Source organism: Vitis vinifera, chromosome 3 (genome assembly GCF_030704535.1).
Source record: "Vitis vinifera cultivar Pinot Noir 40024 chromosome 3, ASM3070453v1".
NCBI lineage: Eukaryota > Viridiplantae > Streptophyta > Magnoliopsida > Vitales > Vitaceae > Vitis > Vitis vinifera.
In genome coordinates, this window is record NC_081807.1 from 6,208,558 (window position 1) to 6,233,616 (window position 25,059).

The 25,059-nt window shown below is 33.2% G+C and overlaps 1 protein-coding gene across 1 annotated transcript; it reads left to right on the forward strand.

Annotated features, from left to right (window-relative positions):
• The first annotated feature begins 21,947 nt into the window (after window positions 1-21,947).
• LOC100252177 (UDP-glycosyltransferase 84B1) lies at window positions 21,948-23,810 on the forward strand. Its single transcript, XM_010649591.3, has 2 exons — window positions 21,948-23,670; window positions 23,754-23,810. The coding sequence occupies exon 1, from the start codon at window positions 22,192-22,194 to the stop codon at window positions 23,662-23,664; it is 1,473 nt and encodes a 490-aa protein (XP_010647893.1). The 5' UTR covers window positions 21,948-22,191; the 3' UTR covers window positions 23,665-23,670; window positions 23,754-23,810.
• The last annotated feature ends 1,249 nt before the right edge of the window (window positions 23,811-25,059 follow it).

Below are 25,059 nucleotides of genomic sequence, written 5' to 3' on the forward strand. Positions count from 1 at the left end.
CACGATGGTACTAAGAAGAAAGTATACAAAAAAAAAAAAAGTTTTTTTTTTCTATTATATTAATATTAGTATTAGCTAGTAATCCCGATTCAATAAACCATTTCTTACATAATGAATTATTGACGTCAGTCTTATATTTTGTCTTTGTGGATTGAACGGACTTGAGGAAAGAGGATTGTACCATGAGAGAAGTAAGAAGGTCAACCTCTCTTAAATTGTTTTTAATTTTATAAGAGTTACTATCATTTTTTGTATTTTAAAAATAAATTTAAATAATACCATAATTTTTTATTTTATAAATTTAGGGTTTAGATGTATATCATCTCATGTCACAAAATATTAAAAATAAAAAACGGAGCTATTCCTAAAAGAATAAAAAAAAATTATTTTTTTTTCTAAATTACAAAATCAAAATTTTGAGTGAAAATAGGTTTTGTTGAGAATTTATTTTTGAAAAAAAAAAGGTAAATTTTTAGAGTAAATTTAAAATATGAAAAGTGTTTTAAAAACTTAAAACCCTTTATATATATATAAAAGTGCATGTACATCTACAATGATAAGACAAGATGAGAAGATTTGTTTTTCAAATGTCAAAATTTTAATATAATTTTATTTTTATGGTTGATAATGATTGAGATTTAAGAATTATTATTGGCAGCTTCGGAAAAGCAGTGTGCTTAGGGCATTGGGATGGGCCCGAGGGGGTTGGGGGGAGGGTGGGGAGGGTGGTGGCAGAGTCAACTTGGTTGGCCACATCCACACATCAACCAATGTAAGTAATGCTCCACCGGAAGGCTTGTGTGGAAGATGTGACCCACAGAGCCAGCATTTCCTTTAACGTCACGCAAATATCCTCTATTTCCAAGGATAATTCAGTATTTTAATGCGATAGATTTGGGAAATTGTGGGATCCTGAAGCTTCATCTTGGCCGCAACATTTGGTCCCCATTCTTGGTGGCATGATCCATTTTCAAAGTTTAGGACTTCTTTTGGTTGGATTTGGCCTCATTCGAGTCACCCTGAAAATGAAGTAAACTTTACTTTATACTCTAATAGTGTCGTGTGGGTGTATGGAAAAGAAAATAAAATGTCCAAAAAATAAATAAAATTATATAATATTTCAAATTTATTTCTTGGATCCACTATTGGGACAGGAGAGCCACACAAATCATTTCAACATTAATTCAAAAAGTGAAAGGTGATCATCGTGTAAACAGTTTTGTTATGAAAAAAATTATGAATGAAAGAAAATAAAAGAAAATATAAAAAAATAATAAAAAAGTAAAAATATAAAAAATAAATTTAAATTTAATAGATAAATTTTATATATTAATTCAAACATATTTTTACAACCTTTGCAAGGATTAAATAATTTAAAAATATGCAAAATTTTAACTAATTTTAATCGTATTAAAATTTATTTATTATTTTTATAATAAAGCTAAATATGAAGAAATAATTTTTTTTCCATTTATTTTCCTAAAACCAAACATGATACAAAAATATTTATTTAATTAATAGCTTAATTCCATTCTTAGCATTCTTAACCCATAAATTTGCGTTTAAAAAAAAGGGATATTTGATTAAAAGACCATTGAAAACCCAATTTAAAAAATCTAGCCCTTTATCATTTTTTGGTTTTATTTTGATAAAAATATCCTTATTATTTTTTTTATAAAAATATTGAAAATACTTGAAATAGTTAAGGACATGTCAAAATAATTTTTTTTTCAAATAAAAACATAAAAAGGAATAAATTTAAAAAATATGAAGAGTATTTCGTCCTTCTAATTAATTATTTCTTAAAAAATTCATATTTTAGTAGGTATTCCATTATCCAACATTCAAACTTGGGATGACCAAAATAAATTTTTCCTTGATTTTCTTGGGACTAAAACTAACAACAAATATAATATAATATATGACCCATGTGGACTTTCATACCATATGGACCATGGATTAGAGACACTTGTCATATAAAAGTACAAAAATCATGAGACGGTCCAAATAAAATAAAGCTTAAACATCAAATCTCAAACATTTTAGATCAAAGTATGATTAAAGATGAGAATATCGTTTGAATAAAGTATATATGTACATTTGTATCTTGCAAAATTAGTTAAATGTATTTGTCACAACCGCCTAAATTTGGGAATTGAAGAAAAGTATATACTTTGGACAATATGGGCGACTGCGATGGTCTCTTGGCAGCCTCCGTTGAAAACTACCTCAACTTCATGACTTGGCTCCTCTCTTTTGAGATGCTTTTAATTTAATTTAAAAATAATATTTTTAAAAACAGGATGAAATAAGACAACGGTTTGTACTTTTAACTGATTAAATAATAAAATAAAACTTATTGTTTGTTTAGAATATTTAATAAAACAATTTTTTAGAACCTTTTTGAAAAAAAGTTGGATGATATTTTTAAATATTTTTTTAAGAATAAATTTTGTCTTAGTGTTTTATTTTTAATTATTTTTTATATCTGATATGCTAGTTTTAAAAATAATTCCTAAAAAGTATTAGAAACCAATACAAAATAATTAAAATATTTTTAAAAAAACATCTTGTTTTATGTTTTTAAGAATATAAAATTATTTTTTAATTTTTTTAATTAATATATATTTCTATTTTTTATGTTCTTAAAAAAAAAGTTCTCAAAATTAAAAATATAAATTATGTTTAGTAATTGTGATTGAGAATTTTAAATATTTCTAATATTTTTAAATATATATTTTTATATGATACTTTATTTTTAATCATTCTATATATTTGTATAATTATTTTCTAAAATATTTTTTATAAAATAAATAAAAAATAATTAAAATATGTTATCTAAAAATATTATATTTTATGTTTTTAAAAATAAAAAATAGAAAATAGTAAATAGTTTCTTTGATATCATGAGAGAATAACGTGGAAAAGAAAAAAAAATTGAATAAATGAAATGAAAAATAAGATGTAAATTAATTTTTTTAAAAAAGAAAGAGTTTAAAATGTAGATATTTTTAATTTATTTATTTTAATGAAAATAAGATATATACGAATAACACGTAAAGATGAGCGGCAAAAGAAAAGTCCAACATTTCAGCCCAGCTCAGCGAGGTACGTGACTGGTGAAGAATTATGAAGAAGTAATTGTCAGAGATTTCATGGCATTTTGGGAGGGGTTTGACCCTCAAAAAGTTAATGCCAGGAGGAACGAACAATTGGAATCTTGAAAATGAAAACCGCCTGCACCCCTCATATCTGTCAGACTTCTATTTGTTCAGTGCCGTTTGGCACACTTCTTTCCCTTTCTCATACAACATTCCCGCATCCCAAACAACCAAGTCTTCACTTCTCCTTTTCTTTATAATTACCATCTTTATTTTTTAATTGTTTCTTCTCTCCTTTTTCTGGGTAAATGTCGGCAACATGGGAATTAAATGAAACCCAATTGAGGTCTCAAATTTCGGCTAGCTGCAGTCCCACAAAGCCAAAAGTGCACGTTTTTTTTTGGTTGATCAATTGTCTTCTCTTTCTCATGCTCCATTTTCGCCATGATCTCCATTTCTTTTCTCAGTCTTGAGTTATAATAATCCCTGTGGGGGATGAATGTTGGTGGCTTTAGGCCTAAAAGTGAGTCTACAGTGATCATTCATGGAGGATCTGGACAAGTACACAAAATGCGGGCGTCTAAAGTATATGGTAAAAGAGTTCATTAAAGTATCGCTAAAATCTTAGCAATTTCTACATTTTAAGGAGTACATCATAAGAGAATGATACAAAACAAAACTGAATCAATGGACAAAAACATGGAGAGGCCAACAGCAGTGCTAGCATCTTCAAACATACAGCAACCATGGTTGAATGCTCAAATAAATAAAGTCGAGTCATTCTTTCTCCGGGAAAATAAGATCAGAGAGAAGAGAAAATGGTAAGTGATCGTCAGTGGTGATTGCCAGTGATATACTTGTGTCCCTCGCCGGGACTGGGGCCCGAGTCCTTCATCAGCACTTTTAGTTTTCCAAGCCGTATAAGGCTGTGTCCTCCGCCACGATAGCTCGGTCCGGAATGCTTGATGGCCCCAATAGAAAACCCTTCAAAACGACCGTTGGAATCTCCATAATTAATAGGGGTCATGTGCAGCGGCCGCGCTTCTATTACAGAAGGGAATGTCATGGAACTCAAAAGGAGAGGTAGAAGAAGAAGAAAGGAAGTGAGGAAGAGGAGTGGTCTAGCCATGAGAGATGTGGGGGAGGACGGGAGGTGGGTCTTGTGCGTGGGGTTAGGGAGGAGCAGTGAGATGGGGTATAATATATAGTGTTGGGGGGAGGGTGGCATTTTGACTGGGCGCACTACTATTCAAAGACATGTGAGATATATGCATCGAGGAGGAGGTGCCGCCACCTTTGGGCAACCAACGTGGAGGGTAAGGCCCAATATTGTGTTCCATGTTTCTCAATCAAATTCCTGCTCTCACGTGACTACATAAATTCATTTTGGAAAAGTCATTGAAAGATGACGTTTAATAATATAATGTGTGGGCACTGGGCACTGGTTTTCTTTGCCCAAAAGTTTCTTGTACATGTGCCGAGAAAATGAATGAAAATGTTTGGTCACACTGCAAAAGGTTCTCGTGTTGGAGAATTTAAGGCTGCGTTTCAACCATGGAAAAAGATTCCGACAGGATTTTCAAGTTTTAAGTGAAACAAAAATAAGCAAAGTACCAAATGAATCTGAACAAAATCAGAGCAAACTTAAAAATCTGGAATAAATATTGAAACAAATAAGTACAATGAATATTGAAATATGCTTGAACTTTTAAAATAAGATCTTAAACACAACGTGTCAGATTGGGTCGGATTAAGGGAACTGTCTAGCGGGGTGAATAGGGAGTCCAAATAAGGTATATCTAAATTTTAAATTTTATTTAGATTTTGACAATTCCAATTAATAATGAGTAATAGTTAATCAATTTCATATAAAAACAGTGCATATAACGTGGAAAAACCATTTATAGAGAGTTCTCCAAAAACTCCCTAGTGTGAAAAACTATTAATTGAATGTGAAAAAACAAAATCCGGCACCTGAACATATAGAGGGGGTGAAAGAGTGTAATTTTAAAATTTAAAAACAATTAATACCTTTACCCTAGCCAAACAACCAATTATGGAATTGATTTAGCCCATTTTAAATTAATTTAAGCTAGTAAGATAATTTGAATAATCAATGCAATAAAACAACCAAAAAGGGACATGGATTTTTTATTGGAAAATCCTCACACTAATTGTGGAGATAAAAAACCATGAGTCTAATACCTTTAATTTAAAATCTATTATTATATGAGATTAAGTTATATAGAATTATCTGACAACTTACTCTTAAGATTTATTCTTCAGAACCTATAACTTGATTCATGTTTGTAACGCAATAATTTCCAATTACTCCAATGAATTTTTCTCAACCTCATTGAAGGGATGTAAGTCTTTTAACAATCTAAGATTCAAATGTTGAATCTTTCTTGAGAGATTAGGAACGTTAGGGCAAGTTAGGTTGAATATTTCTAATTGTCCACTCTTAAATGGGTTGAAAGAGGGTTTACATAGGCCTATAGGCTTAGGAGATCGATTTTTAGAATTTTCCAAAAAAGAATACTTGTGAATTTCCAAAAAATAAATCTATCATATTCTAGTAGGTTTGAGACGACCACTCGAGTGCACTTACCCACCGCTCGAGCACCTTGGGCACTTGAGCATTGAATAAACTCTTAATTAGTTTTAGCACTATTTCAATCACTCAAGTGTCCTATGTTTTTCCAAAACATTAATTTAAATAATTTTAGTTTATAGAAAAATAATTGATTTACTTTAACCCTTTAATCACTTAACTTGCTACTAACAAACCTTTTTGAACTTACATGCGACTTTTCGGTTGAGTTAACAACAACCTTAAATATTTAGTGGAGATCATGCACACATGTGAACTAAGAACCAATCTAACCTTCATAAACCATGTCAATAAGGAATATGAGCTTGAACGAGAATTATTGGGACCTATAGGATAATACTAATGTTAGGCTAGAACCTTTAAAAGCATGACATGATGTAATAGACTTAGCATTCATTATTTATTTAATGATATTATAGTGTCACTTTTATTTATCCTTATTCCATATATTGTACTTTATGAGTATTCTCGTCTAACATATTTTGTTTTGTATGTGATTTAAGTGCCTTAAGAGTTGCATTGAAAATTTAAGTCACTGATTCCTTGCAAATAGATGACTTGTTCACAACTGGTTCATTGATTTAGGCAACTCATTAGAAGTTGTAGTATACCACCTTCTAATTGGAGGAATGGTTGGTTTTGGTCATCGAAATGAGTTTCCCATGGTGAGTGCATTAGTGTGTATGGTTACGCATTAAACATGACCTATGATGAGTCATGACTTAAGGCTATCAAGTAGCCATGATCTCACTAAGCTGCTTCATTATGTTGTCTCTCAATCTTGAGATAATATTGAGTTTATGCTAAAGTTAGTAGTGACTTTGACCTATGGGTAAGATTGTAAGCTGATCATATATTTCCTATGAATTGAGTCATTGTTGATAGAAGCTAGTAGCAATAGGTATTTTCAATAGAGGTATCATGATATCTCATGAGATTGAAACAGAGTGTCTCCTTGAGTGATCCTAAGGAGATGCATTCATGAAAACTATTGTCATATTAGTTCCTTAGGTGGAACTTGACATAAACTCTTTGAGAGCTAAAACATGTTAGTTGAACACATAATAGAATGATCTGTAACTCAAGTATAGTAGAGGTAGTCTTGAAAGATTAATAACTTTTACTTTGTTAGACTACAAACATTAGTTCATGTAGAGACTGAATGCAATGGATAGCAGGTCACAAATCTAAGCACATAGTGTCTCTATAGACCCTCCATTTTGTCATCTTAGCACATGTCCTATTAAGTGTTCATTCAATACTTCACAACAACTTTCGAGTGGCCTATTGCTACTCATACACCTTACCTTTTTTTGAGCCACCTTTGAGATTATCAATGAGGATTTATCTGCCCCCCCTCTCCCCCAATTGTGACTTTTGGCAGCCCCAATTTTAAATTAGATTTTTCCTTCTTTTTTTAGGATAGCTTATTTAGGTGTATCTTTATGATAAAATACTTAGGCATGTTTAGACACACTTTTTAGGTCACTTAGATGCATTCTAAATCACTTAGGTTCACTTAGACATTTCTTAAGCACACCTACGTACCTTCTAGCTTGCACACACTCACTCTAGGTCACTTAGACACCTTTCTAATCACCCTAGGCCACTTAGGTACCTTATTGATCACCTTCGGTCACTTAGGTACCTTATTGATCACCTTAGGTAACTTAGGTACCTTAATGATCACTTTAGGTCACTTAGGACCATCGAGTCACACCTTAGGTCACTTAGGCACATCACACTTTACCTAGATTCACTTATGGCACATTTAGGCTCACATAGGTCACCTAGGCACATTACACTTCACCCTAGGTCACTTAAGCGCATTGTTTTTATCATCTTAGGTCACTTAGACACTTTTATGATCACCCTAGGTCATTTAAGAATCGTCCTAATCACCCTAGGTCATTTAGGCACTATCTTGATCACCTTAGGTTTCATAGGCACCTTTTAGGTCCACCTAGGCCCATTTTAGGCACAACTAGGCCTACTTAGGTTCATTTGGGCCCATTTAGGTTCACCTTGGCCCACCTAGGCACACTCGACCCACTTAGATTCACCTAGGCCCACCTTAAACACACTTAGGTCACGTTTTATACATCTTTTGCATGATTTTTATGACTTGTATGGTTGCATGGCTTGTATGGTTTGTATGACTTAGTTTTTATTTATTTATTTATTTTTATTTGTTATATTTTTTATTTTTTAATTAAATTATTTATTTATTATTGTTTTATTGTTTTCTGATTTATTTATTTATTTCTTTATTCAATTATTTAATTTAATAAATTTGGTGCTTTTACAAGAAAACTTACCATTGGATAAGGAAAGTGAGACTATCCTTGGAAGACATTTTTGGGTAGTTTGAAATTCTATGGATTTGTTTTGGTGAGAAAGATATGGAGATGACATTGGAGTTTAAGGAAAGTGGGACTCTCTTTGGAAGACCTTTTTGGGGGGTTTGAAATTCTATGGATTTTTTTTTGGTGAGAAAGATATGAAAATGACATTGGAGTTTAAGGAAAGTAGGACGCTCCTTAGAAGGAGGTTTTGGGGAGTTTGAAATTCTAAGGATTAGTTTTGCTAAAAAAGGTATGGATATTGGGAGTTTAAGGAAAATTGGACTCCTTGATAATAATTGAGAGTCCACAACTACATGTATTTTTTAATATAAAAAGTAGAATTTGAAATGAAATGGGATTTTGGATGGAAGATTGGAGAAAGAAGGAAAAATGGGAGAATTTATTATTGGAGAATGGATTCATCGATGGGGAATTCTTTTAGAGATCATATCATTAATGGAATTATTTAGGTTGCCATATAAGAGAGAATCCTGGCCATATTAGCAAAAGGAGGAAAAAGTAATAATAAATGAGGCTGCCATGGATGGAGGACAGGGGAGACCATGATTCTCCATTTTACACAACACACACAGTAATGGTTTTTAGGAAAAATCACCCACATAACACCATCTCAAACAAAAATGAGTGGCCGACATTCTTTTAAAGGGGAATCACGCTTGGGACGACTTTTGGAAGCAGATTATCACCAGATTTTTGGACGGGGCTGCATCCATCAGGACTCCGGACATCACCATGCACAAACTTACACATTGAGTGAGATTAATTTTGGGGGTGGTTCAATAAGAATGAGTGGATTATTTATTTATTTTATTTTATTTTATTTTATTTTATTTTTTTATTTTTATTGATTGGAGGACGCACTATCAAGGGCCACTTTGAGAACCCACCATCAGCATCCCCACTCCAAGAACACACCATTATCTCTTCCATTCCATTGGCACATCAGAAATCTGCATCAACTCCTTCGACTTGCCAGCGTGGGTGTCATTTGGAGGGCCGCATCATCAACAGAGTCTAGATTGGTGCATGATCAACAACACCATGACTTGAGGGGCGAATCACCACTGGCATTTCAAAGGGTACAGGTGCGCATGCTGATCAGAAACTTCTCTCAACCGACGCACCATTCTGCAACATACCCATCCCATTGACACATCATTCGTTGACGATACATGATTGGAGTTCATCATCAGTCGCTCACTCCTTGAAGGAAAAAGACCCCACTGCCACTTTTAGGACACGACATGTACCTTGATAGAAAACCAGCTGCATCACGGAATGGATTAAATGTGAGTTCTTATTCTCAGGACGCTTGATTTGGATTTATTTATTTATAATTAGATTTTGATCCATTAGTTTATGTATTGTTTTTATTAATTGATAATTCATGAATGATTTTGTGTTAGTTTACTTATCTTAAAGTCTTTAGTTTTTAATTCCATTCCATGTTTGAAAATTCATGCTTCTAGTTTGCATTATGTTAAATTTGATTTATCTTGTTTAGTTGAAGTGTTTTAGATTAGGTATGAGTCATTAATATAATTAATCCTACATGGAAAAGTTAAATTCCTTTTAATTTAGTTGTCAATTATTATATAAGCTGTGAAAGTTAGTTTTGTTTTCATTTTAGTTTTTTATTTTATTTTATTTATTATGGATAAATTTTAGTTTGCTTGGTTGTCAAAAATTTTACTTTGTGAATTTGTGTTCTTTGGTTTTGGTTGGTATTTTGTTTCTTATGTTTTGTTGTTTTCAAATTGGTTTCTTTCATTTTAAAATAAAATACCTTTCTCAAAATATCCCTTTGAAAATCTATTCCAAAAATTCATTTAAAATCCTTAGGGTCAAAAATCTCTTTTAAAAAATATGCAACTATATCTTATTTAGTGTGTTACATTTTGTTTCCAATAAAAATCTAGTTTTGAATAGAATATGAATCCAAACTTGTGGTCTCAAATAAATTGGACAATTCTAGGCTAGATTTGTGTATATCAATTGGGGACTTGGTAAAAACCTACATGAAAATCATTTTTCAAAATTTTTTATTATCAACTTGTTGGATTTACTGCACATCTAAAATAAAATTTTGATTTGACTCTTTTAGAGTATTCCTCAAATTTTTCATGTGTTTTTATAATGTTGTTGACTTCTTGAACTTGATTTTAAAACTTTGTTCAAGTTAAAAAGCAAAATTTCAAATTGGAAATATGAGTTAATCTTATGACAGGTTCTGTTTTTACCTAGTTTTGGACACCCAAATTATTATTATTATTATTATTATTTGTGAAAATAAATTATTAGGTGACTTTGTTAATTTTATTTGATATTTTTACTTATTTCTTGAAATTAATTTTAGACACATGAAATATTGAAAATAGTTTTTCCAATTGAAATATATAATTTCCCATTTCTACACTCACTACATTGCCATAATTTTGAATAGAGGGGATGTTTTATTGTTTTTAAAATTGATTCGTGTGCTTTCTGACCTTGTCTTTATTTATTTATTTATTTTTTTGTAAAATAGGCATTATAAACATGTTTCTTTATTTTTTGTATGATTTTTTAGCACATCTATATTAGTTTAAAAATCAGTTCATGCATGCTATTGAATTCTGCCCCGTTTTGAACCTTCTTGAATGTTTTTGTAAACTGGGATTAAATGGAGCTTTATTAAATTGTTTGGCCAATTGGATGACCATCTAGACATATGGAAGATGTTCAATTGAAAAATTTTTGTAATTAAATTCCACTTCTAGATATTTTTTAAGATTTATATTTTAAAGGCTCCTATTGTGATTGCATGCTGAGATTTTTGTACAATGTTTAACTTACCTTTTAATTTGGAGTTAATTGATATGTCTTTACTTGATCTTGGCTTTGGCATTGTAATATAGACATAATGAGGATGTTGTATGATTCTTCCCATGTTGAAATAATGTTTCTAGATATTGGTTTAGGATTTTTTAAGTGAATGCAATTGTTCTGCCCTTTTATTGCATGTTTTTGTCTTATTTACTAACTTTAATACTTATAGTTTTCTAGAGCATTAGTTTAAATTTAACAATGAGTTTGCATGCATGTCCTATGTGATAGTTGTTGTTTCTTTAGACTTATGCCATTTCATTTAAGTTGTACATATACCATGTATATTAGGGTTTATTGTCATAGTTATTGGTTATTACTTGTGAGTTAACCCTCTCTAACCACATGCAAGTGCATTGTAAGTTATGCATGCTATCCAGATATGTTCCATGCACCATTTCTCTTTTTAATTCTATAAATATGCCAACTTTGCTTGTAAATATTCTCGTGTTTGATATTGGCTTGGTTTCTTTGATTTATTGCTTGATTGTTTGAATGCATGAGGTATGTTGTACTATATTGTCAAACTAACTTTGATATCTTGTGGTAGCGCCTAAAAAGCAATCCTAGTACACACCCTAACTCTTCTTTATGATTGTGATTGGCTTTCTTGTTTGACACGTTAATTTTGAAATCACCTTAACTTATCTAAGTATTCGTAATTAACTGATTAATAGTCATATTTCCCTTGACTTAGCCAGTAGAGACATTTTTAGAGCTTAGAGGAGTGCTACCTCTTCGAAGTGTCTTTCCAATATGTAATTTGATCCATGGACCTAAATTCGGGTTTTTTTTTTCTTCAAAGATAGACTTTTTCCAAAACTTAAGGAGTCACTTTTTAGGGTTTTTTTTTTCTTGTTTTATTTTCCCTTTTATAATAAAATAAAATAAAATAAGTGACGACTTCAATTTTTAACAAAAACAAAATTTCACAAATAAAAACGAGTCTAGCTAACAAGTGGGACACACGTGAGAAATGTGGGTCCATAGTCTCGTTGTTATTTACATAAGATACTAGAGCTCAGTTGATTATCTATAGCGGAATGCTGAATCAACTTCAAAATTGAATCAACTTCAAATTTGGATTTTGAGGGAGTTAGTACTCTTATGGGTTCTAATGATCCCCACTCTGAGCTCATATACCTTGTTGACATGAGTTATGAGGGTTGGATTGGTTTCAGGTTCACTTTTGTGCATAAGGGCATTTTGGTAATTATCAAAGTTGCACAAGGGTAAGTGACCAAAGTCTATGGATTATACTAATTGATTAATTTGTAGGTTTTATTGGGTAAATTAATCAATTAGAGCCCAATTTGGGCTACATTAAATGACCTAAATTCATATGGGTTTAAGTCACTTAAGCCCAATTAGGAACCTATAAATATCTCTTAGGGGTTAGGGTTTCCATTACTTTTTATCTTCCATCATCCAGAGAGAAGAGAAAGTCCTAGCCTTTACCTTTCCAAACTCTCCACCTTTTGTGTACTAAGGAATTAGGTTGAGTCATCAGGCGGAAAATCATGGGACTATGAGACTTCTGATGATATTGATTTGATTATTCAACGCTTGGATTTAAGGTTTAGGTACATTCAAACCTAAAGGTTAGTACTTCAACTCCAAATATCATTTTTTGTAAAAATTGATATTGCTTTTGTTGCTTAAACCTAAGATGCCAACAACTAGTTCATTTAGAATCAAATTTTGCAGTAGACTCAACACCTTACTATATAAAGTCAACTGCACTTTAGTACCCTATGTATATTACAACAAGACACAAGTGCTCAAGTTTGTAACCTATTATCCACATGTGTAGTCTCCTTATGAACTAATATCTGTAATCTAACAAGGTAAATGTTATCAACCTTTTAAAATTACCTATACCAGCCTTGAGTTATAGATCTTCTTATTATGTGATCAATTGACGTGTTCTAGTTCACAAAGAGTAGAAGTGAAGTTCCACTTAAGGAACTACTATATATAACCATAGTTTTCCTGAATACACTTCCATAAGATGACCTAAAGGGATACATTGTCTCATTTCAAACTCTGAGATATATCATGGTGTTTTTATTGAGAATACTTATTGTCATTGGCTTTTATCAATAGTGACTTAATCCATAAAAAATATATGACAATCCATGGGTCTCACCCATAGGTCAAAGCTACTGCAAACTTTGTCGCAAACTCAATATTCTCTTAAGGTCGAGAGATCATACAATATAGTAGCTTGATGAAATTATGATTACCTAATAGCCTTTGGTCATGACTCACCATAGATCTTGTTCAATATGTGACCCCTACAAACTAATGCATTCATTATGAGAAACCTATCCTGATGACTAAGATTAATAATTCTTCCATTTAGAAGGTGATGCATTATAGCCTCAAATGGATTGCCTAAGTTCACAAATCGGTTATGAATAAATCATTTACTTGCAAGAAACCCATGAATTGAATCTTTCGTGCAATTATTAATGCACCAAAGTTATGTACAATTCAAAATGAATCACACTAGAATGCTTATAAGATATAATGCATACAATAGGATAGATAAAGCATGAGAAATTAAAATCTTATTAAATATATAATAAATCTAAAAATTTATATTATGTTATGATTTTAATTAAGCACTTTAGCCTGATACAAATCATGCATCCAAAAATTATAGGTATTCATAAAATTATAAATTGAATCAAATTAATTTAATTAACAAAAATTTATGATTTTCAAGTTAATAATGAGTAAGACATGTGTAATATAGTACACTTCAATTCCATAATTAAAGCCCCCTACTTGAAATCATCAATCCTTTAACCTAATTATTTTAACAAATTTATCTAGGATCCCTTTATGTGATAACAATCAATTTGAATCCTTTAGCCATATTTCTATTTAACATGACTCAATTTTAGGAAGTCATTTTTAATGACTTTCTTTCTTCATAATTAATGAAATTTTCTATCAATACAAACTTCGAGAGTAAATTGGATAGACTATGAAAATTATGGTTCATTTACAACTACTCATTTCACAATAGAGATATTTTTTTATTTTTTTATTTTATGCAAGTGACGACTTTCACACTTGGCTAAAAAATATGAATTTTAGTTATGGTCAATGTGGTCTTTTTCACTTTTGAAATATACAATTTTCTTCTTGAGTACATAAAAATGGATTAAACAAGTACGCACTGAGAGATTTGGATAGATCCCTAAAAAATATGACATGATTTAACAAAGTGAAATTTCATTAATATATTTATCTATTATGATTTATGTTTCCACTATCTTATCCTTATTTGTATTAATATTTGTTTGAGCATTTAAGCCTACATCACTTGCATTGTATATGACTTGAATGTATTAGAAAATGCATAGAATATGTAACTCATAGGTTCATCGCAAATTGATGAGTGGTTAATTAATAATCGCTTCAAGGACTTAGGTAATCTATCTAAGGTTGTAGTGCATTACCTCCTAGTTAGAGAGATGACTTGTCTTGGTCATCATGATGAGTTTCCCATAGTGAGTTAACTAGTGTAAGAACTACAATGAGTCATGATATTAACTATAAGACAGTCATGATTTCATCAAGTTATTATGTAGTATGAACTCTCAATCTTGAGAGGATATTAAGTTAGTTTTGAGGCATTCAATTGCTTTGACTTATGGTTAAGTGATCACAACTCTTTGTTGCACTAAAATACTTTAGCTTAATTGTATAATAACTTTGACAAAAAAAAAAAAAAGTTGCTACGACTTTTGTAGTATTCTGAGCATCATCTTTAGGGATTGACCTATAAAAGTATCAATACTATGTCAAATGAGTTGCTTTTACTCAAATCATAAATAAAAATAGTATGTGAATTAATTTTTATGAAATATAATTAAATAAAGAAAATTGAATTAATAATGGTGTAAATATTGATTCTTAATTTAAATGACTCAAGTTTAAGGGAAAATAAGGGTTTCTTAAGTAGGGTGGTCTTAGAGTTTTTGGGATCTTTGGTCGTTTGCAATCAACCTGAGCTCTAAAACTCAAAATTGCATTCTATACTTGATTTTACTTTTTTAAATTAGATTCCTAAATACAATAAAGTGAATGAAATTTGTTAGAAAAATTAGGCTAATCCAACCTATGGTAATCACCCTAGAGGGAGGGAGGGGGGGAGGGGGTGAATAGGGTGATGGTCTCTTTTTACAAATTTAAACTAAGTGAATGTAAGAGACAATTATATGCAAGTATATAATAAGCAATATAAAGACAATTGCATATAAATTAAAGAGTAGGAAAGAGATAATGCAAACACAAGAGTTTATAGTGATTCGGCGCAACCCGGTGTAGACTCTCAATTTTGTCCTCCTAGCACATGTCTTATTGGATACTTATTCGATACTTTACAGTAGCTCCTTGGTGGCCCATATCTACTCACATTACTTACCTTTCTTGAACCACCTCGGAGACTCTGATTGAGGGATTGCCTAACCCCTTATTATGACCTCGGCAGCCCTAATTTAGACTTAGACACTTTCCTAAACACCTTAAGTCCACTTAGATACTTCATTAGGCTTAGTTCACTTAGGTCCACTTTAGCACTTTTAAACCCACTTTTTATATGACTTGCATGATTACATGGCCTACATGACTTGTGTGGCTTATATGGATTTCTTTATTATTTTTATTTTATTTTATTTTATTTTATATTATTACAAGTTTTCTAAATCATATTTCTTGACTTTTGGTCATGAGGAAATGGGCCGCCACCTATTTGGAAAGAGAACCAACAAACTTTTGAAAAAGAGGAGATTTTGTTTTTTTAGAAGGATAACACATATTATTTCCATGAGGGAATCGGTCGTAAAAAGGAAGGCATGCATTGCATAAAAAGGAAAAGAGAAAAGGGGGATTTTGGGCTCCAGCAGATTTGGGAGGGTTCTAGGGGAAGACTGATATATATACGTGAGAGAGGAAGAAGGAGGAGAGGATTCTGTGACTGTCAGAAGGGTAGAGAGAGAAGTTTTCAAGGGAAGATGAAGGAAGCACGGAAAAGACCAGTGGGAAAAATCTGGGAATACAAAAAACAATGGAGATTTTCTCACCGGAAGGAAGTGTTTCCAGGTATGTTTACTATAGACCCCTTCTTGATTCCAATTATCCTTTTAATGTATGAATTTTCGTTGAATTTTGAGTCTCGTTCGGATGCTAGGGGATAGAATGACAGAGGTCCTATGTTTGTCTACATTGGTACTTGATTGCTTCTATAGATGTTGTTGATTTGTCTCTTTGGAGTTCTCTAATTTTGATTTAGGTTTGAAAGGTTTTATTTATTTTTTTAATTTCCTACGCATTACATGAGGACTATGGTTATACTTGTTTGTTGGAATCTGCTCGTACCTCTCTCACCATTCCAAGCCCATTGACAAAGAATTGGAATGTGGCTTGGCTTGGTTATTCTTTTTTTTTTGTTTGTTTGTTTTTTTTCTTATCTCTACTCTATTTTCTGGAGCTCTTTCTCTTTGCGTTTGTTTCTTCTTTTCTTTTCTTTTTCTAGTTTCCTTTTTTTTTTTGGGTACTCTGTCTCCGTTATGTAGCAATTTCTGGAACTCTTGGAATTGGAGGAATTCTGTCCGCCGACATTCCACTTCCTTCGGATATCTCATATCCGGAATTCTATCCCGCCGCCATTCCATCTCCTCCGGATATATCACATCTGGAATTCTATCCCGCCGCCATTCCACCTCTCCGCATATCTCACATCCGGAATTCTGTCCCGCCGCCATTCCATCTCCTCCGGATATATCACATGCGGAATTCTGTCCCGCCGCCATTCCACCTTCTCCGAATATCTCACATCCGTAATTTTGCCCGCCGACATTCCACCTGCTCTAGATATCTCACATCCGGAATTCTGTCTTGCCGCCATTCCACCTCCTCCGGATATATCACATCTGGAATTCTGTCCCGCCGCCATTCCACCTTCTCCGGATATCTCACATCCGGAATTCTGTCCCGTCGACATTCCACCTTCTCCGGATATCTCACATCCGGAATTCTGCCTGCCAACATTCCATCTCCTCCGGATATCTCACATCCGGAATTCTGTCCCGCCGCCATTCCACCTTCTTCGGATATCTCACATCCGGAATTCTATCCGCCGACATTCCACCTCCTCCAGATATCTCACATCCGGAATTCTGTCCGGCCAATGTTCCATCTCCTCCGGATGTATCACATCCAGAATTCTGTTTGCTGACATTCCACCTCCTTCGAATATCTCACATCCGGAATTCTGTCCACCGACGTTCCATCTCCTCCAGATATCTCACATCCGGAATTCTGTCCAGCCGACAATTCATATTCCCTGGACAGCTTGGCTCGTCAGACACTCATGATCCGCCGGATCCATTTCCGCCCGCAATCTTCTGCTCCTCTTGATTTTAATAAGCATGAACAAAATTCATGATTCCATATAATGGAATTTATAGAGTCAACTCATGCAAAATTAACTAGGGCTTTGGAGAGGGGCCCGACATTCATGATATTTCCTCAAATATTTCTTGTTTGATATTCGATTGATTGTGCTTCATTTTGTGGTATATATGAGATTATTTTGGATATGTTATTTGGCTAATTTTATTTCTCATAAAGGAGTACTAGCTTGCTATCCAGGTACACTCCTCCTCACCTATTTTTCGAGAATTATATGGGCACATATGCTATTGACGATTATATCCATACATGATGTGATTCTTGGGTGTTTAGATACATGCTTGATTGGCTTGGATAAAACAAATGTTGTATCATATTTTCAAACTAACATTTGATGACCTTTTGATAACGCTTAAGAAGTGTTTCAGGTACGCACCCTAACTCTCCTTTATCGTGATTAGATCTTGTTTGGCATGCTATTTTTTTGAAATCACCTTGCTTGCTTAGGTATCCATGATTAACCATTTAATTGCCACGTTTCCCTCAACTTAGTCAGTAGAGACCTTTGAAGGGCTTAGAGGAGTGCTACCTCCTAGAGGTACCTTCCCAATAAGTAACCTGATCCCCGGACTTAGACTCAGGTTTCCCAAATACATGCTTTTTCCAAAACTATGGAGTCATTTTTTAGGGTTTTTCTTTCTTGTTTTATTTTCCCTTTAAAATAAAAATAAAATAGGTGGTGACTCCAACTTTTCTAAAATTGATTTTTCACAAATAAAAAGCGAGTCTCGCCAATCGAGTGGGGACGCACGTGAAAAATACGGGTCCACACTTGGTCTACATCCACTCTCCTCTAGCTTCAATCCCGAGTTTGAGGTTTCACTAATTCAAGGCTTCTAAACCAAGCCTTAAAACAATACAATTGAATTATGGTTTCAATTCACCCTCTTGGACTTTTGGCTCCAAGCACCCTTTACACTTCACAAGAGATACCACACTCTTGAGAAACTTCTTCTCAAAGGTTTACAAATAAATGATCTCACAAAAATCTTAGCACAAGAACTTTAAGCTCAAATGATACAAGAAAACTAGGATTGAAAAGTGCACTAAGGATATGCAAGTTTTAGAACAATGGTGCACTAAAAAACACTCTTCCAAGGCTCAAATATAATCAAGAAAGGTTTGGGAAGGTTAAGCTCTTAAACAATGAAGATTGGAGCCTTTCTATAGAAGAGAAAATCCAAACTAGCCGTTTGGGGGTTTGACCGGTCGAGTTAGGGGTTGACCGGTTGACTAGCTGTTAGCATTAAATGCTTGGCAGGTGACCGTTGGGCCTTAACCGGACCTCGACCGGTCCTCGACCGGGAAGAGAAGGCCACTGAGAGAGAGAAAAACTTTTTGACCTCCCTCAACCGGTCGACCGGATGAGCACAACAGGTCGACCGGTTCCTCAATCGGTTGAGCCATTTTTTGGCTCAACACCCAACCTTTTTCAACTTAAAACCTTTTAAAACAAGTTTGAGAAATATTTAACACAAGGTTTTAGTTGAAAACATGAAATCATCCGATTCTTAAGATATTTAAAACAAAATAACTCTTGGATGATTTTGGTGCATAAGTAAATAATGTAATGCATGAAAATCCTAGTGCACCAACAACCTTACAAAAAGATCTTATGAAGCTTGGGTCTTGAAAAACACTTCTCTTTGAGGTGGTCTTCTTCTTCATGATTTCTCCTTGACTTGATTTGTCTTTGTGATTGCCACTTTGGAAATCATCTTGCCTAATCACACTTGAAATATAATCATTAGTTCTAAACCTTGTTTTGTTATCATCAAAATCAAGATTAACCAAACCTTGGTTTCACAAAATTAATTGCAAGTTCAAGTCTTGACTTTTTAACCCTTCTTACTTGTAGCTTTGTCTTAAAGTGGATAACGATGGGGAAACCTGAGAAAACTAATGATTAAGGTTGCCAAGAATCACTAGTATTAAGTAATACTTTACCATATTATTCCTCAATCCAACTAACATGGGGAGAATTAACATTGTTGTCCAATCTATTCATCAATCTTATTATTATAATTATTTATCCATTGTTCCTTTAAGTTTCTAACCCTTAGGTTTTCATGCTTCATTTTCTAGGATGGTTTTTTAGCCTCCCATAGGAGTGATATGACATTCACAATCCATAATAGACTAAAAAGACATGTATTGAATTAAAAAAAAAAATAGTAAGTCAAAGCGAAAGGAAACAAATTAAACTTGCTGTCTTCCACTAAAATTTTCGAAACTATTTTCTCATCTCTTCCAAATCCTAGAACTAAAAGAGTTTATATAGTAAATTCAATAAATTACCATGTGACACTTCTATTAGCCATTTATTCCAAAGAAAAGTCATGAACAACCTAAGGTTTCAAAATATTACGAGTTCTAAATAAGTGTTATGCATTTCGAATTGGATGAAGGCATTTGAAACTTGTTTCAATATTTTTTTAGGCTAAAAAATTGATCACCACTAGCTAAGTTCAAAATTGGAGTGAATTCAAAATCAATTTTGAACTCTTAAGTAACAAAATCAAGTGAGTTTGAAATCAAAATGGTAAGTTTGCAATTTTCAGCTAATTTCGAACTCATCCCCTGCTTCAAAATGAGTTCCTCTTGTTCAAAATAGGTAAGGGGATTCGAACCCAACCTTTACCAAAGGTATCCTTGCATTCCCTTGAGTTCTAAATGGCTAAAAACCATTTCCAACTCAGTTTGTTAAATTTGAACTCACCATTCCTCTCTAACCAATTTTCTTCAAATGCCCATATCATCTTTGTTTTAGCTTTGATTTGCAAACTGTTTGAACTTTGGATTTTTTTTACTTCCCAACCTTTGAAATAATATTTAGCTTGACTTAAAATAACATTAGGAAGTGCTCTAGAATTTATCGCAAAGTTAAGGTATGTGTTGCTGTCAAATTTTGAGTTCTAAATTTCCATGTAAACTTAATTGCATTTACTTCAAGTCTCCTTCATTATGGTTATTTGCCCTCTATCTCACTTCATAACATTTTTTTAGCATATTTCATGCCATGATTCACTCGTTTTTTTCCAAAACATAACCTAAGTTTCTATATATTCAATCTATCACAAAGGAAGCAAATTAAATGGGAGTGTTGGATTTCAAGCCAAGCCAAGCCATTTATAAGCCCAAAGCAAAGCATAAGTGGTCTCTTCATCGCCTCCAATTCCAACAAATTTTTCCAAAAACATTTAGTAAGAGCACCCATAGAGAATAGTGCATCCATGAACTAGAGGATGTTTAGGGGCAAGATATATATCAATTTTTTTTTTTGGCATCAAATAAAGTGAATGTGATTAGTCCCTTGGCACTGCTAGGCTCTTCCTTCTTCTCTAGATACCATGTTAAGATCCCAGGCATTTTCATTTTCCCTTTCTACATCAAAATTATTGGAAAAAAAAGTTTTAGACTCCGTTTGATAATTATTCTTGAGAACAATTTTTTATTCTCTAGAATATTTTGACAACTAGAAAATTATTTTTTGTTTACTATTTTTTTAAAAATAAAATATATATTTTCAAGAACATCTTTTAATTGTTTTTTCTTGTTTTTTGAAGACTATTTTAAAAAACAATTATGCAAATATGTAAAACAATTGAAAATAATTATTAAATATAAAAATTATTCTCAAATCATATTTAAAAATATTAAAAATAGATTAAAAACATTTCAGATTTTTAAACAAATTTTTGTTTTATAGAACACAATAATAATAATAATAATAATAATAATAATAATAATAATAATAATTTTAAGAAATTGTTTTAAAATTTGTTTTTTAAAATAGTTTTTGAATCCAGTTATTAAACGGGGCATTAATTTTTGCTTTCTTCCCTTGAATGGTACCCATAGGTTGTTTTCTCATTTATCCCTTTTTGAATTTCTTTTTGATAATGAATGAATTTATTATTATTATTTTTTGAAGTGTATTGTTTTCATTGTTTAGTTTGTATAAAGGTGGAGTTCAATTATTCTGTTTTAACCATCTCCCAAGTGTTTAATTAACCATCCCGTAGCCAAGGGTTATCCCAAGAGACATTGCACCATCTCCAATACCTACCCACACAAGTTCCCATCATGATTAAATTTTAAAATAAATGAAGAAATAAAACAAGGTAAAATAAAGTAAAATAAGAATGAGTAGTTCATTGAACTAATGTGTGGTGCCCAGCATTTTCTTTGCAAGAAGTTGGCATGCCATCATTTTGAATCACTTGTTCAATGGAGGAACGAGCGTCCCCCCCCCCCCACAAATGGCCAAAAACCAAGAGCTTGTTTTTCCACATTTTTTAAAATATTTTTCTATTCTATTTTTAAAAACTTATTAGCTTGTTTGAGTATTGTTTTCTATGAGCCTTAAAAAATAAATATGAATATATATATATATATATATATAAAAAAAAATAGGTGAATGTTGTTTTTTCTTATTTTAGAGAACCAAAAGAAAACATGGAGAACTATAAATAAATAAATAAATAAATAAAAATAATAAAAAAATAAAGAAAAACACAGTAACCTTTTTATTCATCATCAAAAGTAATGGATTTTAATTTGTACAATGCCAAATCTGTAGATATCACATTTATTACAATTGCTTGACTTAACCTGTTCCTTTGTCTTGTATATCGTATTTTTATTCATTCTCTCTCGCAAGCTTAACTGTCTCTCCACCATTCCTTCTCTTTATCTCTTTATCTCTTTATCTCTCTCTCTCTCTCTCCCTCCTGTGTTGTATCGGAGTGCAGGCATGGCCTTGAAGGAGGAGGTAAAGGAAGAGATTCATGTGCTGATGGTGTCGTTCTCGGCGCAAGGCCACATCAACCCAATGCTTAGGCTTGGCAAACGCCTTGTTTCCAAAGGCCTTGATGTTACGCTCGCACTCACAGAGTTTACACGCCAACGAATGCTCAAGTCCACCACCACCACCACCACTAACTGTGTTTCAGGTATCCAACTTGAATTCTTCTCTGACGGCTTCAGCTTAGACTATGATAGGAAGACTAATCTCGATCACTATATGGAAACTCTGGGCAAGATGGGCCCTATCAACTTGTCCAAACTCATCCAAGATCGCTCACAGAGCGGTCTTGGGAAATTCTCTTGCTTGATCAGCAACCCTTTTGTGCCATGGGTGGCTGATGTCGCGGCTGAGCATGGAATCCCATGTGCCCTGCTGTGGATCCAGCCATCCATTCTCTATGCTATCTATTATCGATTCTATAATAGTTTGAATCAATTTCCCACTCTGGAAAACCCTCATATGAGCGTTGAATTACCCGGCTTGCCTTTGTTGAACACTGAGGATTTACCATCGTTTGTTCTTCCTTCTAATCCGTTTGGTAGTTTCCCAAAGTTGTTCTCTGAAATGTTTCAGAACATGAAGAAGATCAAGTGGGTTTTGGGGAATTCATTCCATGAGCTTGAGAAGGATGCTATTGTGTCCATGGCTGAGCTCTGCCCAATACGAACCGTCGGTCCTCTGGTCCCATCAATGCTTCTGGGTGAAGATCAGAGTGCTGATATTGGGGTAGAAATGTGGAAACCAGAGGAAACATGCCTAGAGTGGCTGAAGCAAAAAAAGCCGTGTTCTGTTGTTTACGTATCATTTGGGAGCATTGTTGTGTTATCAGCAAAGCAAATGGAGAACATTGCAACAGGCCTGAAGAACAGTAATCGTCCATTTCTGTGGGTGGTGAAGCCTCAAGACCCTCCAGCATCTGATGGTTCAGGAAAATTGCCAGTAGGGTTTCTGGAAGAAACCAAGGACCAAGGCCTAGTGGTGCCATGGTGCCCTCAAACCATGGTACTAACTCACCCATCCATCTCATGTTTCTTGAGTCACTGTGGCTGGAATTCTACCTTAGAGACCATCGCAGCAGGCGTGCCGGTGATCGCCTACCCACAGTGGACAGACCAGCCCACCAACGCCAAACTTATCGTGGACGTTCTACGCATAGGCGTAAGGCTCAGGCCAAACCAGGATGGCATTGTTACCAATGAGGAGGTAGAGAAAAGCATCGAAGAAATCACAGTCGGGCCCAGGGCAGAAGAAGTCAAGAAGACGGCCGCAGAATTGAAGCAATTAGCTCAAAAAGCAGTCGTCAAAGGCGGCTCATCCGATAGTAACATTCAGTGGTTTGTGGACGAGATCAAGGGCAATTCAATCACGGATCCCTCTAGGTCAACTGCAGTGCAATTGAACCATGAAGACATCGAATAAAATAAGGTATATGGTTCCACATGCACGGCCTCATACTTTGCTTTCATTTGCTTAAGGTGATCCTGTAATTCTGTTGTATTGTATGACAGACGTGGTGTAGCCGAACTCTTACAATAATGGACTAGGCAAGGGAATCATTTATTAAAGTAGTGCCAGAGGCCACCGACTCCCATTTCCATGGTGATATAGACACTTTGTTGGAATGTAGTTTGTTCGAGTCCAAACAGCCTTGAGACCACTAAAATCAGGCCCTTGTGGGAATTCAAATTATTATAAATTTAAAAAGAAGCAAATTCAAATTTTGAATGTGATTAAAGAAATGCGACAATATGCTTAGGGTTGTTCAATTCCATATAATTTGGGTCAAAGTCTACTTATGTTAGTATATTTCATCCCATGACTAATAGGTTTTGATATAATTGTCGCCCAAGATATTTGACTTGTCCACCATAAAAATACCAAAATTACCCTTTTTGGTGCTATTCATTATTATTATTATTATTATTAATTGTTAATAATAATAGTAAAAATTAATATTAAAAATAGTACTTCAATATTTCCTATTCATGAATTTTCTATCAATTATTATAATTTTATAGTCTTCACCCTAATTACATCATTGTCAATACCCTAAATGGTAATCTTCCTGATGAAAGAATTTGAAAGATAGTATAGAAATGGCATGGAATAAATTTAAGAAAATGGTTCTCTTCTCCAAAATGCCTCATTGCAGTAAGCTCCTTGCAGTAATTATTATTATTATTTTTTCCCTTTCTTTCTTTAAAGAGATAAGGGGACATCAATCCAAAAAAATTGGTGGACGGGCCAACTTGAAGGCCCAACAAGTGGTTTCACAGGTTACATTGGTTTGGGCTCGACGGCCCAACTCGAAGGCCTGCAAGCCGAGCCTTCATCTCCAGGGCTTTGACCAACCAGCGTTATGTATTGGGCAAGAACTTTGCTACAAACAAGGCCTGTTCTATATTTTTCCTAAAGAAATGACACGAACTACAATTTTTCCATTTAGGAAAATTTGTAACTGTCCAAGATGTCTTCAACTGAGCACTTAATAATCTACAATGATAGAGTGTTGAATATATTATGCATCCCATAAAAATAAAATGTCTGCCAAAATTTAGAAGTTTCTTTTAAAAAGTTGAAAAATCACTTATAATATTTTTTAAATAAATATTTAAAGTGTATTTGGTAATAATTTTAAGAAGTGTTTTTTGTTTTTTTCAAGTATTAGAAAGGCTATAATAAACACTCTCTAAAATAATTGTCAAACTTATTCTTATTAAGAGTGTATTTGACAATGATTTTAAAAAATGTTTTTAATTTTTTTTTAATACTTGAAAATTTTTATTTTTAAAGTATTAAAAAACTTAAAAACAT